Source organism: Neofelis nebulosa, chromosome 12 (assembly GCF_028018385.1).
Source record: "Neofelis nebulosa isolate mNeoNeb1 chromosome 12, mNeoNeb1.pri, whole genome shotgun sequence".
Lineage (NCBI taxonomy): Eukaryota > Metazoa > Chordata > Mammalia > Carnivora > Felidae > Neofelis > Neofelis nebulosa.
Window position 1 is genome coordinate 95021598 of NC_080793.1, and position 17901 is coordinate 95039498.

Genomic DNA, 17901 nt, shown 5'->3' on the forward strand with positions numbered 1-17901 from the left:
TGCTATTTATACTGTCCTAGAATAGAGAAAGCCAACTTTATTATCAGGTTAGCAGAATCATAATACATAAACCTGACAAAGCATTTGTGGAAAAAATATCAGCTAACTTATAAATACAGATGTGGCGTTTCCAGGAACAATTGCTGAATTGATAATTGCACATACTAGGGCTGCAGCATGACATGGGCACATACAAATTTTTACAGAATCATACTTGTGCAGTGTCTTACAGGCTAAAGAAGAAAACGGCATCTCAGCTTGTACTGAAAAGCCTGTTTATGAAACTCAGCTTCCCCGTGTTTAATTCTCTTAGAGAATGAGGAATAAAGAAAACGTCTTCACTAAAAAAGAAAAAAATCTAAAATTGACCAGCCACCACAAAGGTGATGTCCTGCATCCTGGTGGCCTTGGCCCCGCAGTTGTAGCAGCAGGACAGCTGCCCCATCACCCTGGAGGTATGCCACTGGTCCGAGGCCATTGCAGCTGTGACCACACGTGGGCTGAGGTGGCCTTCAGGGAGGAGTCTGCACCCGGCCAAGAAGGGCTCCGGGCTATGGCTGCCCTGGTGCAGCTCCAGAGCCTAGTTCCCAGAGGACTCAGGAAGCAGGGGTGACAGGGACACAGGTCTCCCTGCACGAGGCTGTCCCTGCCCTGTGGGCCCGGCCTGTTCTGCAGCCAAGCCCCCCGCCTGCCAGCCCTCAGTGCTGGACCCCACCACACTGTCGCCATACAACCTTCAACACTGCCTGTCCCCAGGGCTCCGGAGGCTGCTGACACCCTCAGCAGGCCTCTGGGAACTCAGGGCAGCAGGTATGACCTCTGTGCCAGTCGCCTTTGATTCAGTTCCCTGGAGACTGGTGAATAATTGTCAATAAGTGCCTTGTGGCTTTTTCCGTTCACTCTTAGGGAGAAAAGTGTGCTTAACTAGACCCGCAGTTCCAGCCTGTGTTATTCCAGGGTCAACCGTAATGACCTTCTTCCTCATTCCAGGTTGCTGCTGGTGGATTTCCCTGTGCTCCCTGTGAGCCCGCAGCTGTTGGCCAGCTCATTCCTCTCAAGTGGTCTCCATTTGGCCCATGTGCTTCCTAGCCACATCCTCTAATATTGCTTTATTTTTTTTTTTAATGTTTATTTATTTTCGGGAGAGAGTGCATGTGCCCATGAGTGGTGGGGGCGGGGGGCGTAGAGAGAGGGGAACAGAGGATCTGAAGCTGTCTTGGTGATGACAGCAGAGCCTGATGTGGGGCTCAAAGTCACAAATCACAAGATCGTGACCTGAGCTGAAGTCAGACGCTCAACCAACTGAGCCACCCAGGCACCCCATAATGTTGCTTTAAACATATCCTTTGCTTCTGTCAGATTGGCCCTTTCTTTCCCTCCTTTCCTGCCTTTGTTTTCAGTAGGTTTTCCTCCTATTTATGAAATCCTTCATCTTCTTTAAGCTGCTCAAGTACAATCCACACTTCAAGGCTGAACTCAGACACCATCTGAAAAACGTCTTTTGAAATGCCTCTGGTTTCTCCTTCTGACAAATGTCATTACTACATTCTTCTCTTATAGATCTTAACATATTCTGTTTTATGTCGGATTTTTTAAACACCTATTTATTTTTGAGAGAGAGAGAGAAAGCGCGCGCGCGCAAGTGGGGGAGGGGCAGAGAATGGGAGACACAGAATCTAAAGCAGGCTCCAGGCTCCAAGCTGTCAACACAGAGCCTGACATGGGGCTTGAACCCACGAACCACGAGATCATGACCTCAGCCAAAGTCAGACGCTTAACTGACTGAGCCACCCAGGCATCCCTTGTCAGATGTGTTTTGTCTTGAAACTCTCTCACTAAATCAGTTACTCTTACCCTTTCTGACCCAGAACCTATTTGAGAGCTCAGTGCTCAGCAGATGGGCCCAAACACACCAGAGGGGAAGTCTGGGTTCAGTCAGAGGTCTTTCTGGAATGTGCACTTGGTCCATATTCCACTCAGATAGCTTCTGAATTTCTGGGACCTTCACTGAGTTTTAGGCAGGTACTAGAAATTCTTTGACTTGGGGCAAAATCATCTGATGTATCCCTAAGATACACATGTTCTAAAATATTAAGTGGGAGCTATGGGGGCAGGTGCTACCTGTGGGGGCTGTGCTACAGCTCTGGTGACCACTGACCACCCATCCCAGGCAATTCAGGGTCCAGAACTGGACCGAGAGACAGGACCCCGTGGGGTTCCGCTGTCTGCTGCTAAAACAGCTCCCACTCGAACGTCAGGCTAAGGGCACACGTGTTCCCACTCCACATTTAAACTATTGAAGACACACCTATCAGCCTCTGTCCTCCCACACCAAAAATATTTCCAGGTGGTGTAGGTTACAGCAATGAGAAATTCCTGGCTGTTTTTCAAGTTTGGTTTTAGGCAAGTGCCAAGGAATCAAAGAGCTGTGATGCAGTTGAAGACAGCATCGTTTTTGGAGCCAGAAGACCTTGAGTCAGGTTGTGTTCATCACTGTTGTGTATTTGGACAAACTATTTATTTCATCTTTGTTCTGAGTTAGTTCATCAATGAAATGAAAATAGAATCAATATGTTTGAAACACAGAAATACTGTGTGCCTTTTTCACAAGATCATTGGATTAAATGCGATTAAGTGTGAAAATCTATTCTGAAAGTAGTCTTCACGAAGACAGAAAGACCAGCAGAGGATCGGTTTGGCTGAGACGGTGTATTGGAAACACCTAGGGAGAGGTGAAGGTGGAAGGAGGAGGTCTGTAGCATCACAGGTAGTAACCTGGCTTTGCAGCAGTGCGTGCCTCCGTGTCACAGTGCGCAGAGCGCCGTTAACCAGAGCTTGTCACTCCAGGCGCCCGTTCTGGCTCCTTGAGGGTTTGCCCTGGTGGCAGGGCTGACGGAAAGGTGACTGGGAGCACCCCAGAGGTGTGGCGGGTTAGGGGACATTTTCTGAGGCTGCACAAAACTCTGCACACCAGGTGCTGGCATGGCTGGGAGGTCAGCAGGACTCACAGAAAGCCCCATTTTGTGACTGGGGAAGTTCGAACATTTTCTCTGCATTTCTTCAGATAATTCTTCACATAATTATTTCATTTTAGATAATTATTTCATTTCTAAGTGGTAAATTACAGAAAAGATGTGTTGAGTTAGCATGTTTCTTCCCAGTGCGAATTATTCTGTCCTATCTCTGAAAATAATTTTGCGTGTTAAGAGTTTTTTCAGGCTCTTCGCAAATACCGTTATGAAATTAACCCTAAACTGTGTTCCATCCCCCACACCTGCTGGCCTTCCTGTGGCAGTGCAAGGAGAACGGCGCTTTCACGGTGCTCGCCGACAGCTACGTGCGGGAGGAGGAGGGCACTGGAGTGGTGCACCAGGCTCCGTACTTCGGTGCTGTGAGTAGTAGAGCCCTCAGGAGTGGGTCTCGTGTGTGCCGTGAGCGTGTGTGTGCACGAGTGTGCCCACGTGTGTGAGTGTGCGAGCGCACCTCATGCTTGCCCACATCATAGGGCCCGACACTTTGCAGGCTCACCGCCCCCAAAAGATGGCTTATCAAACTTGTATCTGCAATTTTTTTCACCCTGAGCTCATCTCTGAAAGTGGTGAGCTAAATCCTGGGCATCCCCAGCCGTTTGGTCTTTCTGAATGAAAGGCATTCTTTGTTTTCATTCATTCGTAATGTACTCACCGTGCCCTCTACTCTATACCGTGTGCAGTTCTGTGCGGTCACCGTGACAGTCAGAGTGCTGAGAGGTGGTATCACCTCCACTGTGCTCGTCTGAACACTGTGATGAGAGGACAGAATTTGACCTCTTCAAAGCAGGATGGTGTGGTTAATTTTACATGTTGCCCAGAGTAATTTTTCCAAAAATGCAATTCTTTTAATGTAACTTGTGTATGAATAAAACACCCACTGGGGACCTACCTACATACTCTTCTCAGCTTGATCGTTTTGTCAGTGAGAGTGAAGCTAGTCTGTCTCCATTCATCATTTGCTTTCATACTTAACCTTGGCAGAGATTTTTATTATGGAAATCTTCAAACATACCCGGAAGTAAAGAGATGTTATAATAAATCCTTATGTTCACATCACCCACCTGCATTGATCCGTTTTATCTTCTTCCTTCTCCTCTTCCACCCACACCTTCTCTACTTAGGCCTGAGGGTTTTGAAACAAATCCTCAGCATCGTGGTCTTCATCCGTACACATCTGTGACTGATCAGAACTTTCATTTTTAATATACTACCATGCCACTGTTGCACCCAGTAAAGTTAATGCTTCCTTAATATCACAAAATTGAATATGACGGAAGCATTCTTAATAATACTCTTTACTAGGTTTTAAGAACTAGTCAGATTTTAGTTACTCATAATAGTTTTCAAGTCAACTAGTATGACTTCTTCACTGATAATAAATTTAAAAAAAAAACTTGGTTTTAAAATGTGCTTTAGTTTTTCCTTTAAAATTGTATTTGTCACATACTGGGTATGTTTGGATTTTTATTTTTTAGGTTCCACGTAGGAGTGAATTCATATGTTGTCTTTTTCTGTCTGATTTATTTCACTTAACATAATACCCTCTGAGTCCATCCATGTTGTAAGGAATGGCAAGATCCCATTCTTTTTTATGGCTTAAAAATACTCCATTGTATATTTACCACATATTCTTTGTCCATTCATCTGTTGGACACTTGGGTTGTTTCCATATCATTGCTTTGTAAATAATGCTGCAGTAAACATAGGGATGCATATATATTTTTGAATTACTATTTTCTTCGGGTAAATAGCCAGGAGTGGATTTCCTAGACCATATGATATTTCTATTTTTAATTTTTTGAGGAACCTCCATTCTGTTTTTCCCAGCACCATTTATTAAAGAGACTGTCTTTTTCCCATTGTATATTCTTGCTTCCTTTGTCATAGATTAATAGACCATATAAACATGGCTTTATTTCTGGGCCCTCTGTTCTTTTCTATTGATCTATGTGTCCATTTTTGTGCCAGTGCCATACTGCTTTGATCATGACAGCGTTGCAGTGTGCCTTGACATCTGGGAGTGCAGCACCTCTAGCTTTACTCTTTCTCAAGGTTCCTTTGACCATTTGGAATCTTTTGTGGTTCAAGCAAATTTCAGTAGTATTTGTTCTAGTTCTGTGAAAAATGCTATTGGTGTTTTGATAGGGATTGCATGTGTCCTGTAGATTGCTTTGAGTACTATAGTCATTTTAACAATATTTGTTCTTCCAGTCCATGAGCATAGAATTTCTTTCCATTTGTTTGTGGCATTTTCAATTTCTTTTATCAATGTTTTATATTTTCAGAGTACAGAGAGGTTTTTCACCTCCTTGGTTAAGTTTATTCCTAGGTATTTTATTATTTTAGTGTAATTGTAAATGGAATCATTTTCTTAATTTATCTTTTCTGCTGCTTCATTATTAGTGTATACAAACACATCAGATTTCTGTGTATTAATTTTGCATCCTGCAACTTTACTGAGTTCATTTATTCTAATAGTTTTTTGGTGGAGTCTTTAGAGTTTTTTTGTATATGGTCATCATGTCATCTGCTAAGTGGCAGTTGAACTTCTTTCTTACCAATATGGATGTCTTTTTTTTTTTTTTTTTTTTTTTTTTTTTTTTTTTTGTCTAATTGCTGTTGCTAGGACTTCTAGTACTGTGTTGATGAAAAATGGTGAGAGTGGACATCCTTGTTCCTCATCTTGAAGGAAAAGCTGTCAGTTTTTCACCATCTAGTATGATACTAGCTGTGGGTTTTCCATAGATGGCCACTATTAAGTTCCCTCTAAACCCACTTTGTTGAGGGTTTTTTACATGAATGGATGTTGAATTTTGTCAAGTGCTTCTTCTGCATCTTTTGAGATGATCATATGGTTTTTACCCTTCATTTTGTTAATGTGGTATATCACATTGATTTATTTGTGGATATTGAACCACCCTTGCATCCCCAGAGTTAATCCCACCTGATCGTGGTGAATGATTCTTTTACTATAGTGTTGAGTGCAGTTTGTGAATGTTGAGTATTTGTGCAAGTATGTTCACCAGGGGTACATGTGTGTCCTCTTCCTTCTCACTTAGTGGGTGCTCTGCTGTATATAGGGGTCTGTGAAGTAATGGCTGGAAAGATGATGTAGTCCTTGTCCAACTGTAAAGGGGTATCTGAATGGTCCTGAATTAACTTCAGGTGAGAGGATAATTAAAGTCGATTAAGTCGTATGTCAGAAGACAGAGCATTCTCTTGTGAATCAGTCACTTCCCACACTCCTGTCTCGAACACACTTAACCTGTTTCATTCTCCCCAGGATGACTATCGGGTCTGTATGGACTTCAGCATCATTCAGAAAGACTCTCCTCCTGTTTGCCCTGTGGATGCTTCAGGCTGTTTCACAGCAGAAGTGACAGATTTCACAGGACAGTATGTGAAGGTCTGTGTCTGTAGGACAGAGAAAGGTGTGGATTTCATCATATTTCTTTGTTTAATCAGCTTCTTATTAAGTAGCTTCATAATCTGGATTTTTTTCTTTTCCAGGAAATTGGTTTTTTTTTTTATTTGGTTTGGTTTCAGCACATAAAACCAGAAAGATAGGTATTATCGGCCACATTGTAAGCGTCTAGTATCTTGAGAGGAAGTATGTTATAGTTTCAAAGGCAGGAAACTAGGCTCTGATTGGTAACTCCCAAAGCAGCTTTGTGGCCTCGGGGCAGCCATTGCTGGTGGAAGACTTCACTATCTTATGTGGTGTAGAAGTGCTTAATAAGTACCTAAAGGTAGACTGTGCCCAAAATGTGGGCTGGGTATTTTTATAATACATGTGTCATTTTTGCCTTTTATTCATAGTAAACATATCAAAATATCAGATTGGAGTAATGTACATAATTATATTGTGTTACCAAGTATTGTAGGATATTTTAATGACTGTGCATTTATTTTTCTAACAGGATGCTGACAAAAACATCATCAGGACCCTGAAGGAAGAAGGCCGACTTCTTGTTGCTAGCACCTTCACTCACAGCTACCCTTTCTGCTGGAGGTGAGAAAAAGGAAAGACTTCTATCTCAAGCTTCTAGTCTGTGGGGACATGTAGTGTGTGCACCCGCTTTTGTCAGTCTGGGGTTTCCCTCATTTGTGTCCTTTAGGGTTCATGTTTGGAAACTGCCCTCTTGAATTCCATGAATATGTGTAGTTATTGTTTTCCTCAGCAGTTGTCTGAGAAGTATCAGTGTAGACAAATATTTGGTGTCAGGGCCACATTTCTTTAAGTGAGACTGATCTCTACCATTTCCTGGTGGAATTTAGTGAGAGATATAACATGATACAAGTTTGAATACAAGATCATACTATGAAGAGGTGGGTGAAAATGGAATGTTTGGAGACATCAAGTTCTGTTCCCACATTTCCTTTTTGCTGAAGTTGACATCATTTCTTAGATAGCTATCACACACCAGCAGAACTATATTTTCCTTCTTGTTCAATTTTGTTTTTAAATGTCTATTTTTGAGAGACAGAGAGAGAGAGAGAGAGAGAGAGAGAGAGAGAGAGAGAGAGACAGCATGAGCAAGAGAGGGGCAGAGAAGGAGGGAGACACAGAATCCAAAATAGGCTCCAGGCCCTGAGTTGACAGCACAGAGCCCAACGTGGGGCTTGAACTCTCGTGAACCGCGAGATCACGACCTGTGTCAAAGTAGGATGCTTAACCGACTGAGCCACCCAGGCACCCCTTCGTGTTCTTTTTTTTTTTTTTTTTTTTTTTTAATGTTTATTTATTTTAAGAGAGTGTGAGTGGGGGAGGGTCAGAGAGAGAGAGAGGGCGAGAATCACAAGCAGGCTCTGTGGTGACATAGGGCTTGAACTTAGGAACCATGAGATCATGACCTGACCTGAAATCAAGAGTTGGACACTTAACCGACTGAGTCACCCAGCCGCCCCTATTTTTCTTTTTAATCTTTTATTAACTTTTGCCTTCTTGGTGTTGTGGAGATGACCGGTACCAAGGACATAGGCATTAGTATTTGCAATAAAAACAAGTATTAGCAGAAGGCCAAATAGGTGGTGGTGACGTCAGTAAGAAACTAAAAGTTGGCCTTACCCTGGGTGCCTGCACACCTCAGTCTGACCAACACATCCTGCATTGTTGCTTCCCCAGGTCAGACACCCCCCTCATTTACAAAGCGGTGCCTAGCTGGTTCGTACGGGTGGAGCACATGGTGGACCAGCTGTTGAAGAACAATGACCTGTGTTACTGGTGAGCAGTGAGATGTGTGTCTTCACAATGTCCTGTGTCATTGGGTAGGGAGCATTGGCTTATCATTGTCCCCAAATATAGTAGTTCTAAGGGTCATCTTTTATTAAACACTATAATAGTAGCTATTTTTTATTCTATATTTTCAACACCGTGAAATAATCTAAATAATATTATATAAGAGAAGTAGCATCCTTTCTGTGGTAAGGCATATGGAGGGAGCATTTTTCTTTTCTGTTAGCCTTAAATAACAGTCATTTTAAGGATATATGTTTATATTTTAATGTACCTACAAAAGCCATTTGTGCTTACTGCTCTGACACACGTGAGCTCCTAGACCATGCTCTCATCTGTTTATTGCAGGGTCCCAGAGTTTGTGCGAGAAAAGCGATTTGGAAATTGGCTAAAAGATGCACGTGACTGGGCAATTTCCAGAAACAGATACTGGGGCACCCCTATCCCCCTGTGGGTCAGTGATGACTTCGAGGAGGTGAGGCCATGCGTTCTGTTGATTTTTGCTAAAGCACCTCATTTGTGTGTCTGATACTGTTTCTTTTCTCTTTGCTCCTTTCTTATTTCATCTGTTTCTCTTTATTCTTCCTAGAATCATATAAATAAGAATTTGGGGGGAGGGACAGTTAACTTAATTTTACTTCTGTTAAATATTTTTAAATTGTATTTATCACTCTGTGTTGCTCACCCCCTTTTCTCTCCTTGTGAGTAACTGATAATTGGAATGGAGACTCCACACCTGCACTGTGCCATAGCATGTGAATCTACCCTTACATAGCAGTGTAAAGGGAAGGCTTAAAAAACATTACCAGGGATGCCTGGGTGGCTCAGCCAGTTAAGCATCCAACTGTCAGTTTCCGCTCAGGTCATGATCTCACGGTTTCATGAGTTCAAGCCCCACGTCACACTCTGCGCTGACAGTGCAGAGCCTGCTTGGGATTCTCTCTCTCCCACTATCTGCCCCTCTCCTGCTCACACCATCTCTGTCTCTCTCAAAATAAATAAATAAAGTTTTAAAAATTTAAAAATTACCAAAGCATTGCCAACCTTATGTTTTATAAAGCCAAGTGATTATGTGTGTAAATACACATACGTGTCTATAGATATACCCCCATGGCGGCCTTTGGCATGAAGACTACAAGACATGAAAAAAACAGCAGTTAGGTAGCCAAGTCTGAGGGCTAAGGAAAGGGCTGTGCGTGCTCCCTAGGAGCAGACACCCCCGGTGAGACCCACAGCAGTTCCTGCTTGGGCGGCCCAGCTGGAGGCAATCCTGAGTGAGGTGTTGTGATCTCATTAGTTTGATCCGGTCCATGCACAATAATTTACTTCTAGCTTTGACTTGGAAAGATTCCAGATTAAAGAGCCAAATTCAAGTGCTGAGAAGAAACTAAGATGCCTCAGAATAATAGTCGAGGCATTTCATTTATGCTGGTTGCTAGTAAACCCTCAAAAGTACGTGTTGAGTGGATGCTGTTAGGTGCTCTCCATGTAGGGACTCCTGATATAGTGGAGCCCTCTCATCTCCTCAGTGACCTGCAGCCTTTGATGACGTAAGCCACATTACTGACAGCCATCCTGAAAGTCAGAGGTTTCCAAAACTAAGTGTGAATGCTGCATAAAGTAAAGCTGTGTGGTCTTTGGCTCTGAGATTCTTCTGCCTTTTGACTTTGCTTTGACAGGTAGTATGCATTGGATCAATGGCAGAGCTTGAAGAACTGTCAGGAGCGAAGGTCTCTGATCTCCACAGAGAGAGGTCAGTCTCTGAATGTCCGCTTTTCTTTGTTCCGTCATTTAGAGAGCACCCGGCTAGGTGCTGGGGAGGCGTCTGTAGAACAGATCTCAGAGCTACGTGTCGGAATCAAGTACTGGTTTGCTGAGTTACTCTGTTGGTGACTCAGGTCATGTTCACGAAGGGTGGCCTCTCTCCTGGAGTTGGATGTCTGGTGACTATGGTATGAACCCCCAGATTGAGCATCACAGTGCCCTCTGACAGCCTGTGATGACTACCACTGTTTCTGTTTGCAGATGAAAGCTTGATAGGTATCGTGTTTCTTCTTGGTAATTAGACTGCAAGTTGTTTTGTAGTTAAAACTAATAGAAGTGGCTTTGCTTTGTTTCTTAGCATTGACCATCTGACCATCCCTTCCCGTTGTGGGAAGGGGGTGTTGCGTCGTATCTCTGAGGTGTTTGACTGTTGGTTCGAGAGTGGCAGCATGCCCTATGCTCAAGTTCATTATCCATTTGAAAACAAGAGGGAGTTTGATGATGCATTTCCTGCAGACTTCATTGCCGAAGGCATTGACCAAACCAGAGGATGGTATGTTCTTTGTTCTTTCAAGAATTTTACTGATTTGATTTTATTGGATTTCAAGGTATTTAACTGAGCACCTAACATCGATTAGCTGGGTGCTGGAGGGATTGTGTCAAACAAGACAGGCTCTGTTCTTGCCCTCTGCCCCTCACCACCCAACATATTATTACAATGTCTTTTGAGGGACTCCTGGATGGCTAAGTCAGTTAAGTGTCTGACTTTGACTCAGGTCATGATGTTGTGGTTCGTGAGTTCAAGCCTCACATCAGGCTCTCTGCTATCTACACAAAGCCTTCTTTAGATCCTGTCTCCTTGTCTCTGCCCTCATATGCTCTCGTGATCTCTCTCTCTCTCTCTGTTTGAAAAATAAACATAAAAATAAGTAAATAATAAAGTTTCTTTTGTGTAGAGATCTCTCACTGCAGTAAAGCTGTTTTAGAGTTTGAATTATTTCATTGACATTTTGGAATAGAGAGATTTGTTATACTTGAAGATTAAGTGATATAAAACAAAATGTATGTCCTTATCTTATTCATTTTAAACAAGCTACTCAAATGTTTAATGAGTACTTACATGTAAGATAATGATTTGGGTGCTACAGATTTAAAGAATACTTGGAAGAGTACTCAGATGTTAAAGCTAGCTTCATAAAATCAACATTCTAAAAAATCCAGACTTGGGGGGAAAAAAGCAAGGAGGGGAAGGCTTTTGGCATTGTTTTTATCTGGTGCCTGTTTAAAGCAGTACCCTTGTCTTGTGGGTTAGAAAAAGGTGAGTTCCCTTCTCGTGGATGAGAAATTTGGCTGGCCCAGGTTCTTATTCCACTTTGATTAGTAATGTTTTTACAGCAGTGTTTCAGGAACATTAGTGTCATTTTCTACTTTTACATCTTGCAATAGACATCACAAATTGAATTCCAGTCTTAACGTTCCAGAAAGTGCCATTTTCAGCCTCCAATCCATTTATCTTTAGGAACAGGTCCAAAGCCCTTCTTAGGGAAGGCCAGATGCCTCACCAGCAGGTTATGTCCCTGGGGGGGTGGCGATGTCTGCCAGCCCTTGACAGTCCTGTGGGTCCCTCAGTGCACGTCTCTCCCCGCCTGCCTCAGGCTCAGGCTCAGGCTGCCTGTCCTGGCAGCCAGGACCTCCTGACCCACCTTCAGAGGAAGGCTGTCTGGTCCACCCTCAACCGTCCATGTCCTGTCATGTCTTGGGGTGCAAAACCAGGTTGGAAGTGACACTGGAGCATCACTCACTAGGGTGGCTGCAGGGATGTGGTGGAGTTTAGGGAACAAGCGAGCTAGCAAGCCAGCAGTGTGCGTGGCGTCTGGCAGAGCAAAGATGTCATCTGCATTCCTAGTCTCTGCTGTCTGACTTTTGGGGGAGAGCGTCTTCTGCATCTTCTGTCCTCAGACTGTCTCGTGACATTATGCTAAGGCCACACACACCTGGATTTTCAGCCTGGCATGTCTAGGGGTCCCGAGAGGCTGCCAGCTGGCCCCTGAGGAGGGTGGCAGTTCTGTCCTCAGCTGCTGGGGTACTTTATTAGCTTTCAGTCACATTTTCTGTTTTCTGACCTGATTTGTCTGCAGTGGGGTCCTGTGTGGTTTTTCAGCACACCCCCAAATGTTTCCAGTGTCACCAGCCAAGAACCTTTGTCATAAACAATTAACAAGGGTAACTAATCCAAAATAGAAATTTAGTACTATAAATAAACATAGTCTTTTTTCCTTTGCTCAGATTCCTTTTCTGTTGTTGCTGATCTGTCTATGGGTTTTTTCCAGGTTTTACACCCTGCTGGTGCTGGCCACGGCTCTCTTCGGACAGCCGCCTTTCAGGAACGTGATTGTGAACGGGCTCGTCCTGGCCAGGCAGGTGCTTGTCCCTGGCCCTTTGCTCTAGCAGCCATGGTCCGGGCGGGTCTAGCCATTTCTTGTTGCTGCTCTTCCCTTCTCTTCCCTTACCTTCCCTCCTCTCCTGCCCACTTCTCTCCCAGTGTCGGTCCCTCCCAGGGAGAAGGGCAGACTGGAGAGTGAGGCCTGAGGGGGGTGGGGGCATGCATCCTGTGATAAAGTACATTCACTGTTGGTACTTATTTAATCTGTACCCTGGTCCTTTAATAAAGATTTTTTTTGTCTTTTTAACATGAGGGAACTATGGGTTCTAGAGATTCTCGAAGTCATAGAGGATTCTTATTTTTTCTTCTATTACCCGTAGTCATTAAAAGTCAAGTGCAAATTACTAAAAATAAGTAAACATTTACATAGATACCTTGCCTTGTGTTTTCCGAGGCAAGACATTGTGCAGGCCCTGCTGTGAGTGTTTCGTTTTCTCTCATCAGAGCCCCAGAACTGACGTGGGTCCTTTTCTTATCCCATTTGGACATTTGAGGAGTTTGAGATACAGAATAAGCAACTTGTTCAAAGTAACACAGCCAATGATGATAAAGTCACCTTGTGCACACAAGGAGTCTGGCTCTACTGTCTGTGCATCTTCGGAGTTTTTTTAATTGAAAACATTATTGAATCGTAGATTTGCGTACAGTTGTGCAGCAGTAACAGAGAGCCCTGGTGTGCTTTGCCAGGTCACACTTTTCAGACCCAGCATCATCACCGCCCCATCCTGTTCAGCCCCCTGTCTCACATGTACCCATTTGCTGGTGTGCTTAGTTGCACACAGTTACCACACATGTAGGTAGGTCCCTGTGCCCACCAGCACGGTCAAGGTACTAGACTGTTTTGGCATCCCAGGACTCCCCCCCCCCCCTCCCCGCCCCCGGCCCCCCACCTTTGCCCCTGGCCCCCCAGCAACCACTAGTCTGCTCCTCATCTCTGATTCCATCACTTCAAGTTCTGTTACGTGAATGGAATCCTACCCTCTATGACTTAGGGCCTGGCTTTGCCACTCAGTGAAATGCCCTGGAGATTCCTCGGGAAAGTTGTGTCCTCGGTGGAGCAGTGCTCTGGGTGCGGTTGACAGCAGCTTGACCATAGCCTGCTGGAGGACACCGGGTTGTCCCCAATGGTTGCTGACTATGAACTGCTGTTACAGGCTTTTGCACCAATTCAGGTTTTCATTTCTCTGGGATAAATGCTGAGCCTGTGTTTTCAACTTCTCCACTGACTCACCACTGTGTTCGTAAAGACTACCTATTGTGCCATTATGCCACTTACATTTATGTATTCCAGTTTGCAAGTGACCTATAACCATATGTAAAGGTAAACCGCGACAGTGACGCATTTGATTGGCATCTCCTTTTTGTTTTTTCAAGTGATGGCCAAAAAATGAGCAAGCGAAAAAAGAATTATCCGGATCCACTTTCAATCATCCATAAATATGGTGCTGACGCCCTCAGGTACAAGCCACTGCCCTGTCCTGTGTATAATGTCGTTTTATGTAAGCTCCCTTTATTGATCGTGTTTCTTAATTTGGTTTATAATTAGCTTTTGAAAAGTGTGTGTGGTAACGTGGTCAGTTACGTTGGTGTGGTGTTGGCTCCAAACCCGCAAGGTGGTTTTCTAAATAACAGGAGTGTGTGCAAACCCAGAGGTATTGTGGGGAACTGGGCCTGTGTTGCTCTCGGGCTGGCTGCTGGGCTTTCTGCCTCCCTCCCTCCCCTGACTCCCATCTCCTTGGCCATTTAGTCCTTTTTTACACTTGCTCCTCAGAAGGGCCATCTGTGGTATATTTATGCTAGAGCACATAAAAACTAATATCGAAAAGCTTGTAGAGAAATATGAGCCACCACTTGAAATAGGAGTCCTAATCATGGACATGAAGTGTTTGGGTGGCAGGGGAACCACAGACGTCTCGTCCCGCCTCCTCCTGCCACAGACACGGAGACACATCCGGGGGCTGTGCCCAAGCACGTTGGCAGTTGCTGTGTGGCCCAGGGGCAGTGAATGGGGTGTCCTCCCCCACCCCCTGGTTATCTGTTAGACTTCCCCTTGGGCCTGCTGACAACCTGAGAACCACATCAGTCATTGCAGTGAGGACTGTCCCATCTGGTGTTTAGCAGCACCCCTGGCCTCTGCCCTCTGGAGCCCTCTGCTCCTTCTGTGAATCCCTGCAGGTGCCCCTGGGTTGGCCAAGTGCCACATCTTGGTAGGGGTTACGTCTCCCCTTTGTTATTCACTAGTTTTCCTACACAGAGTAAGAGCTTTGTCACTTTTAAATTGACCCTTAGAAGAGTATTGGTGATTCTCCCCCTTTATGTAAAAATGCTAGTTTTCTTGTTTGTCTTGTCAACATGCCCAATAATAATACTTGTTTTAATTTCTGTGTTCTTTTTCTGTGTGATTTTTCTCCTCATCCAGATTGTATCTGATCAACTCCCCTGTGGTGAGAGCAGAAAACCTCCGCTTTAAGGAGGAGGGTGTGCGTGATGTCTTGAAGGACGTGCTGCTCCCATGGTACAACGCCTATCGCTTCTTCATCCAGAACGTGCTGAGGCTGCAGAAGGTGTGAGCTTGTGTTTGTGTAGGAAAGAGCTCCATGGGCAACACCACAGAGCGGTCCCTGTGGATGGGGCTCAGAGCTGTTGGGGGGCCACCAGTGAAAGTGCACAGAGTCTGGGGTCTGCACTGGGTGGGCTCCAGCTGGCCTCTGCGGCATGCTGGGCCCCTGCAGAGGAGTCCCCTTGGAGGTTTATTGATCCCCCACTTGCCCTCCCTCCTGGACCCCAGGCTGACAGGTGGGGTGGAGGTGAGTCGGCCGCCTGCAGTGAGGAAGCGCTGAGGAGAGGCTGCTACACACGGCGCTCAGTGGTGCATCCAGGTCCAGGCTCTGAAAGTGAGAGACGTCCCACTGGGTTGTTAGGAGGGAAAACCAGGATTGTGGTGTGTGTGGAAGTGCCTTGGGGAGGTTCTCTGCCCCGTCTGAGAAGCCACCTCCCCTGAGGCTCCATTGCACGGGGGTGCCTGTCTGTGCTCTCAGGGCTCCGTTTGGGGTCAGACCCCGATACCACGCATCTTCTATGTCCAGCGCCTTACTGTGTACAATACCATTGACTAATCACGCAACATTAATCCTTTCCGGAAATTGGTTGGAGGCCACACTCCAGTGGGCTGGCTGCTCACCGTTGGCTGCCTCTGGCTCATCTCCTGACGTGGCCTCTCCCTGTGAGTCATGGAGGGTAGGCAGGTCCCTGCAGGCCTCTAGCTGTTGCGGGACTCGGGAGCACCATGGGGCTCTCCTGGGCTTGGCAGCCGGGCACGAGCTCCACCATCAGGCCCTCAGATCAGGGCCACCATTAGCATGGCCATTGCTCTGCCAGCCTGGGGTTGCTACAGTGTGGGGGGCATGGATGAAATGGGCCTACAGCTTGAGGAGGGTTTTGCAAGGGAAAAGGAGGGGCGAGTCAAAGCATTCAGTACAGTGGACAGTAAAGCAGAAACATAAATTTCTACTGTTCGTGTTCGGTTTATACACCTTCATCCAGTCCTGGCCAGATGTACTAGCTTTTGCTATGCAGCTTTAAGTAACTAAATCCTACACTTACAAGACTTTGGAATATTTTTTAATTCATAAACTTTCTGGTGCAAAGGGATATTTTTCCTCTAGATTTTCTTTACTTCACTCAAAAATGTAATTCATTGAGGACATAATATCCCAAGTGTAGAGCTTATTTGGAAAATATTGAGACAGAAATTTAAATTGCCCATTGGGTTCTGGGGTTCATGGGGTTCTGGATTGTTGTGAGCTACTTTCAGGTGGAGTGATTCAAAGCATTCATTTCTGTGCGGTAATTTCCCCTAAGCACACAGAACGTTTCAGTGACTGTCACTCCCCAGGAGGAAGAAATGGAGTTCCTGTACAATGAGAACACGGTTAAAGAAAGTGCCAACGTGACAGACCGCTGGGTCCTATCCTGCATGCAGTCGCTGGTTGGGTTCTTTGAGACCGAAATGGCAGGTATGACTCTAGGGCCGGATATAAGGGCTCTTTTCTTTCTGATTGCCCTTTTGATGCTTAACTGTGTTTCTCTATAAATATAGAGAAAGTTTTATAGGCAATTTGAGAGATACAGAACAGGAGACAAGTAATTGTTTCTTTTAATCTCTCAGGTATGGTTTTGTTAAGGCTTATTGTAGAAATGTGCTCAGCCTCACCCTGCCCGCCCCAGGTACCATTGCGGACCCGTGGCCTTCCATGGCTTCAGTGGTTCAGAACCCACCCCCACCACCTTTTCCGGTGGTAGGTGCTGCCTAAAGTCCTCAAGCTGCAGTTTCTTTCTGTGGAAAGTGCATAGAGGCGTCGTTATGAAGCTCAAACCAAGATCGTGTGCATAGAGTAGCCGGAAGATAGTAGATGTTCAGGTAGTATTTGTTAACACGCATTTTTACTTATTTTTAGTCTGCATTAATCATTAAATAAGTAGTCCCTGTTTGGTCTAGAAAAACTAGGAAATACAGAAAAATAATAATGAGGCAGATATTTCCCCATATTTCTGTTACCTAACGAATTGGGTCTTAGACACAGGTGGGGAATGTAGCTTATGTTGGTTTCCTGGAGGTAGGGGACAGAATAGCTACAAGTCTGAGAGAGAAATTCCAGAAACTACTAAAGTAGGATGCCTGACATGGGTCTGACAAAGTCGGTGGGCAGAGGAGGAGAGACGGCTCTGCTGCGCATGCCCTGGCAAGTTTAACCTGCCCCCCCAATGCCCTGCCGTTCGTGCAGGCGTATGGCCTCCTTGGTGCCCCAGCACCTGGCACAGAAGGATTCCGCCCCATCCCTTGAGGCCTGCATCCACCCACTGAACATGTATCATTAAGGATCAGGTGACTATCAAGCTGTTGGACAAATTGATGTAGGTGAAGATGGAAATGAATGTGTAAGGCAGAGCTCAGTGCACACCCCAGGACACCTGCTCGCAGCCATGTCCACCCGTCCCTCCTGATTGATAGGAAACAAGCCTGGGGACTGTCTTTGGGCAGCACCTGAGCTCGGGCCTGTCTCCTGGGAAGCACATATGGCTGAGCGCAGGAGATGAACAGCAGCCAACTCTTTACCTTCACCCCCTCACAGACAGGGTTCTGAGGACCAGAGGGTCTGCAGTTCCCGTCAGGGACCCCACAGCGCTGTGCTGTGATGGTTCTGTGTGCCCTCCAAGGGTTGGCACCTAGGCACAGGGAACTCTAGCCTCTGAGAAGGCGAGGGGTGTAGTGAACCCTAGAAATCACTTACTCCTCTTCCCTTCAGACTAGGCCTCCACTTGCCATGTCGCCTCTCCGGGAGTGAGTGGCCACTGGCACCTCAGCCCTGGTCTTTGTGAGCCGCGCTCTGCCCTTGGCAGCTTCTCATTGTGGTTACCAGTTTTTT

At 45.4% G+C, this 17901-nt stretch overlaps 1 protein-coding gene across 4 annotated transcripts in view; it reads left to right on the forward strand.

Moving 5' to 3' along the window:
- IARS1 (isoleucyl-tRNA synthetase 1) overlaps positions 1-17901 on the forward strand; it is a 67904-nt gene that overhangs the window by 24879 nt on the left and 25124 nt on the right. For all 4 annotated transcript variants that reach the window (XM_058695991.1, XM_058695990.1, XM_058695992.1 and 1 more), the window contains 11 exons: positions 3296-3391; positions 6316-6438; positions 6953-7044; positions 8158-8256; positions 8617-8743; positions 9948-10021; positions 10391-10585; positions 12363-12449; positions 13850-13933; positions 14895-15039; positions 16371-16491. In XM_058695991.1, coding sequence (XP_058551974.1) covers positions 3296-3391; positions 6316-6438; positions 6953-7044; positions 8158-8256; positions 8617-8743; positions 9948-10021; positions 10391-10585; positions 12363-12449; positions 13850-13933; positions 14895-15039; positions 16371-16491 — 1243 coding nt within the window. The remainder of the gene's footprint in view (positions 1-3295; positions 3392-6315; positions 6439-6952; positions 7045-8157; positions 8257-8616; positions 8744-9947; positions 10022-10390; positions 10586-12362; positions 12450-13849; positions 13934-14894; positions 15040-16370; positions 16492-17901) is intronic.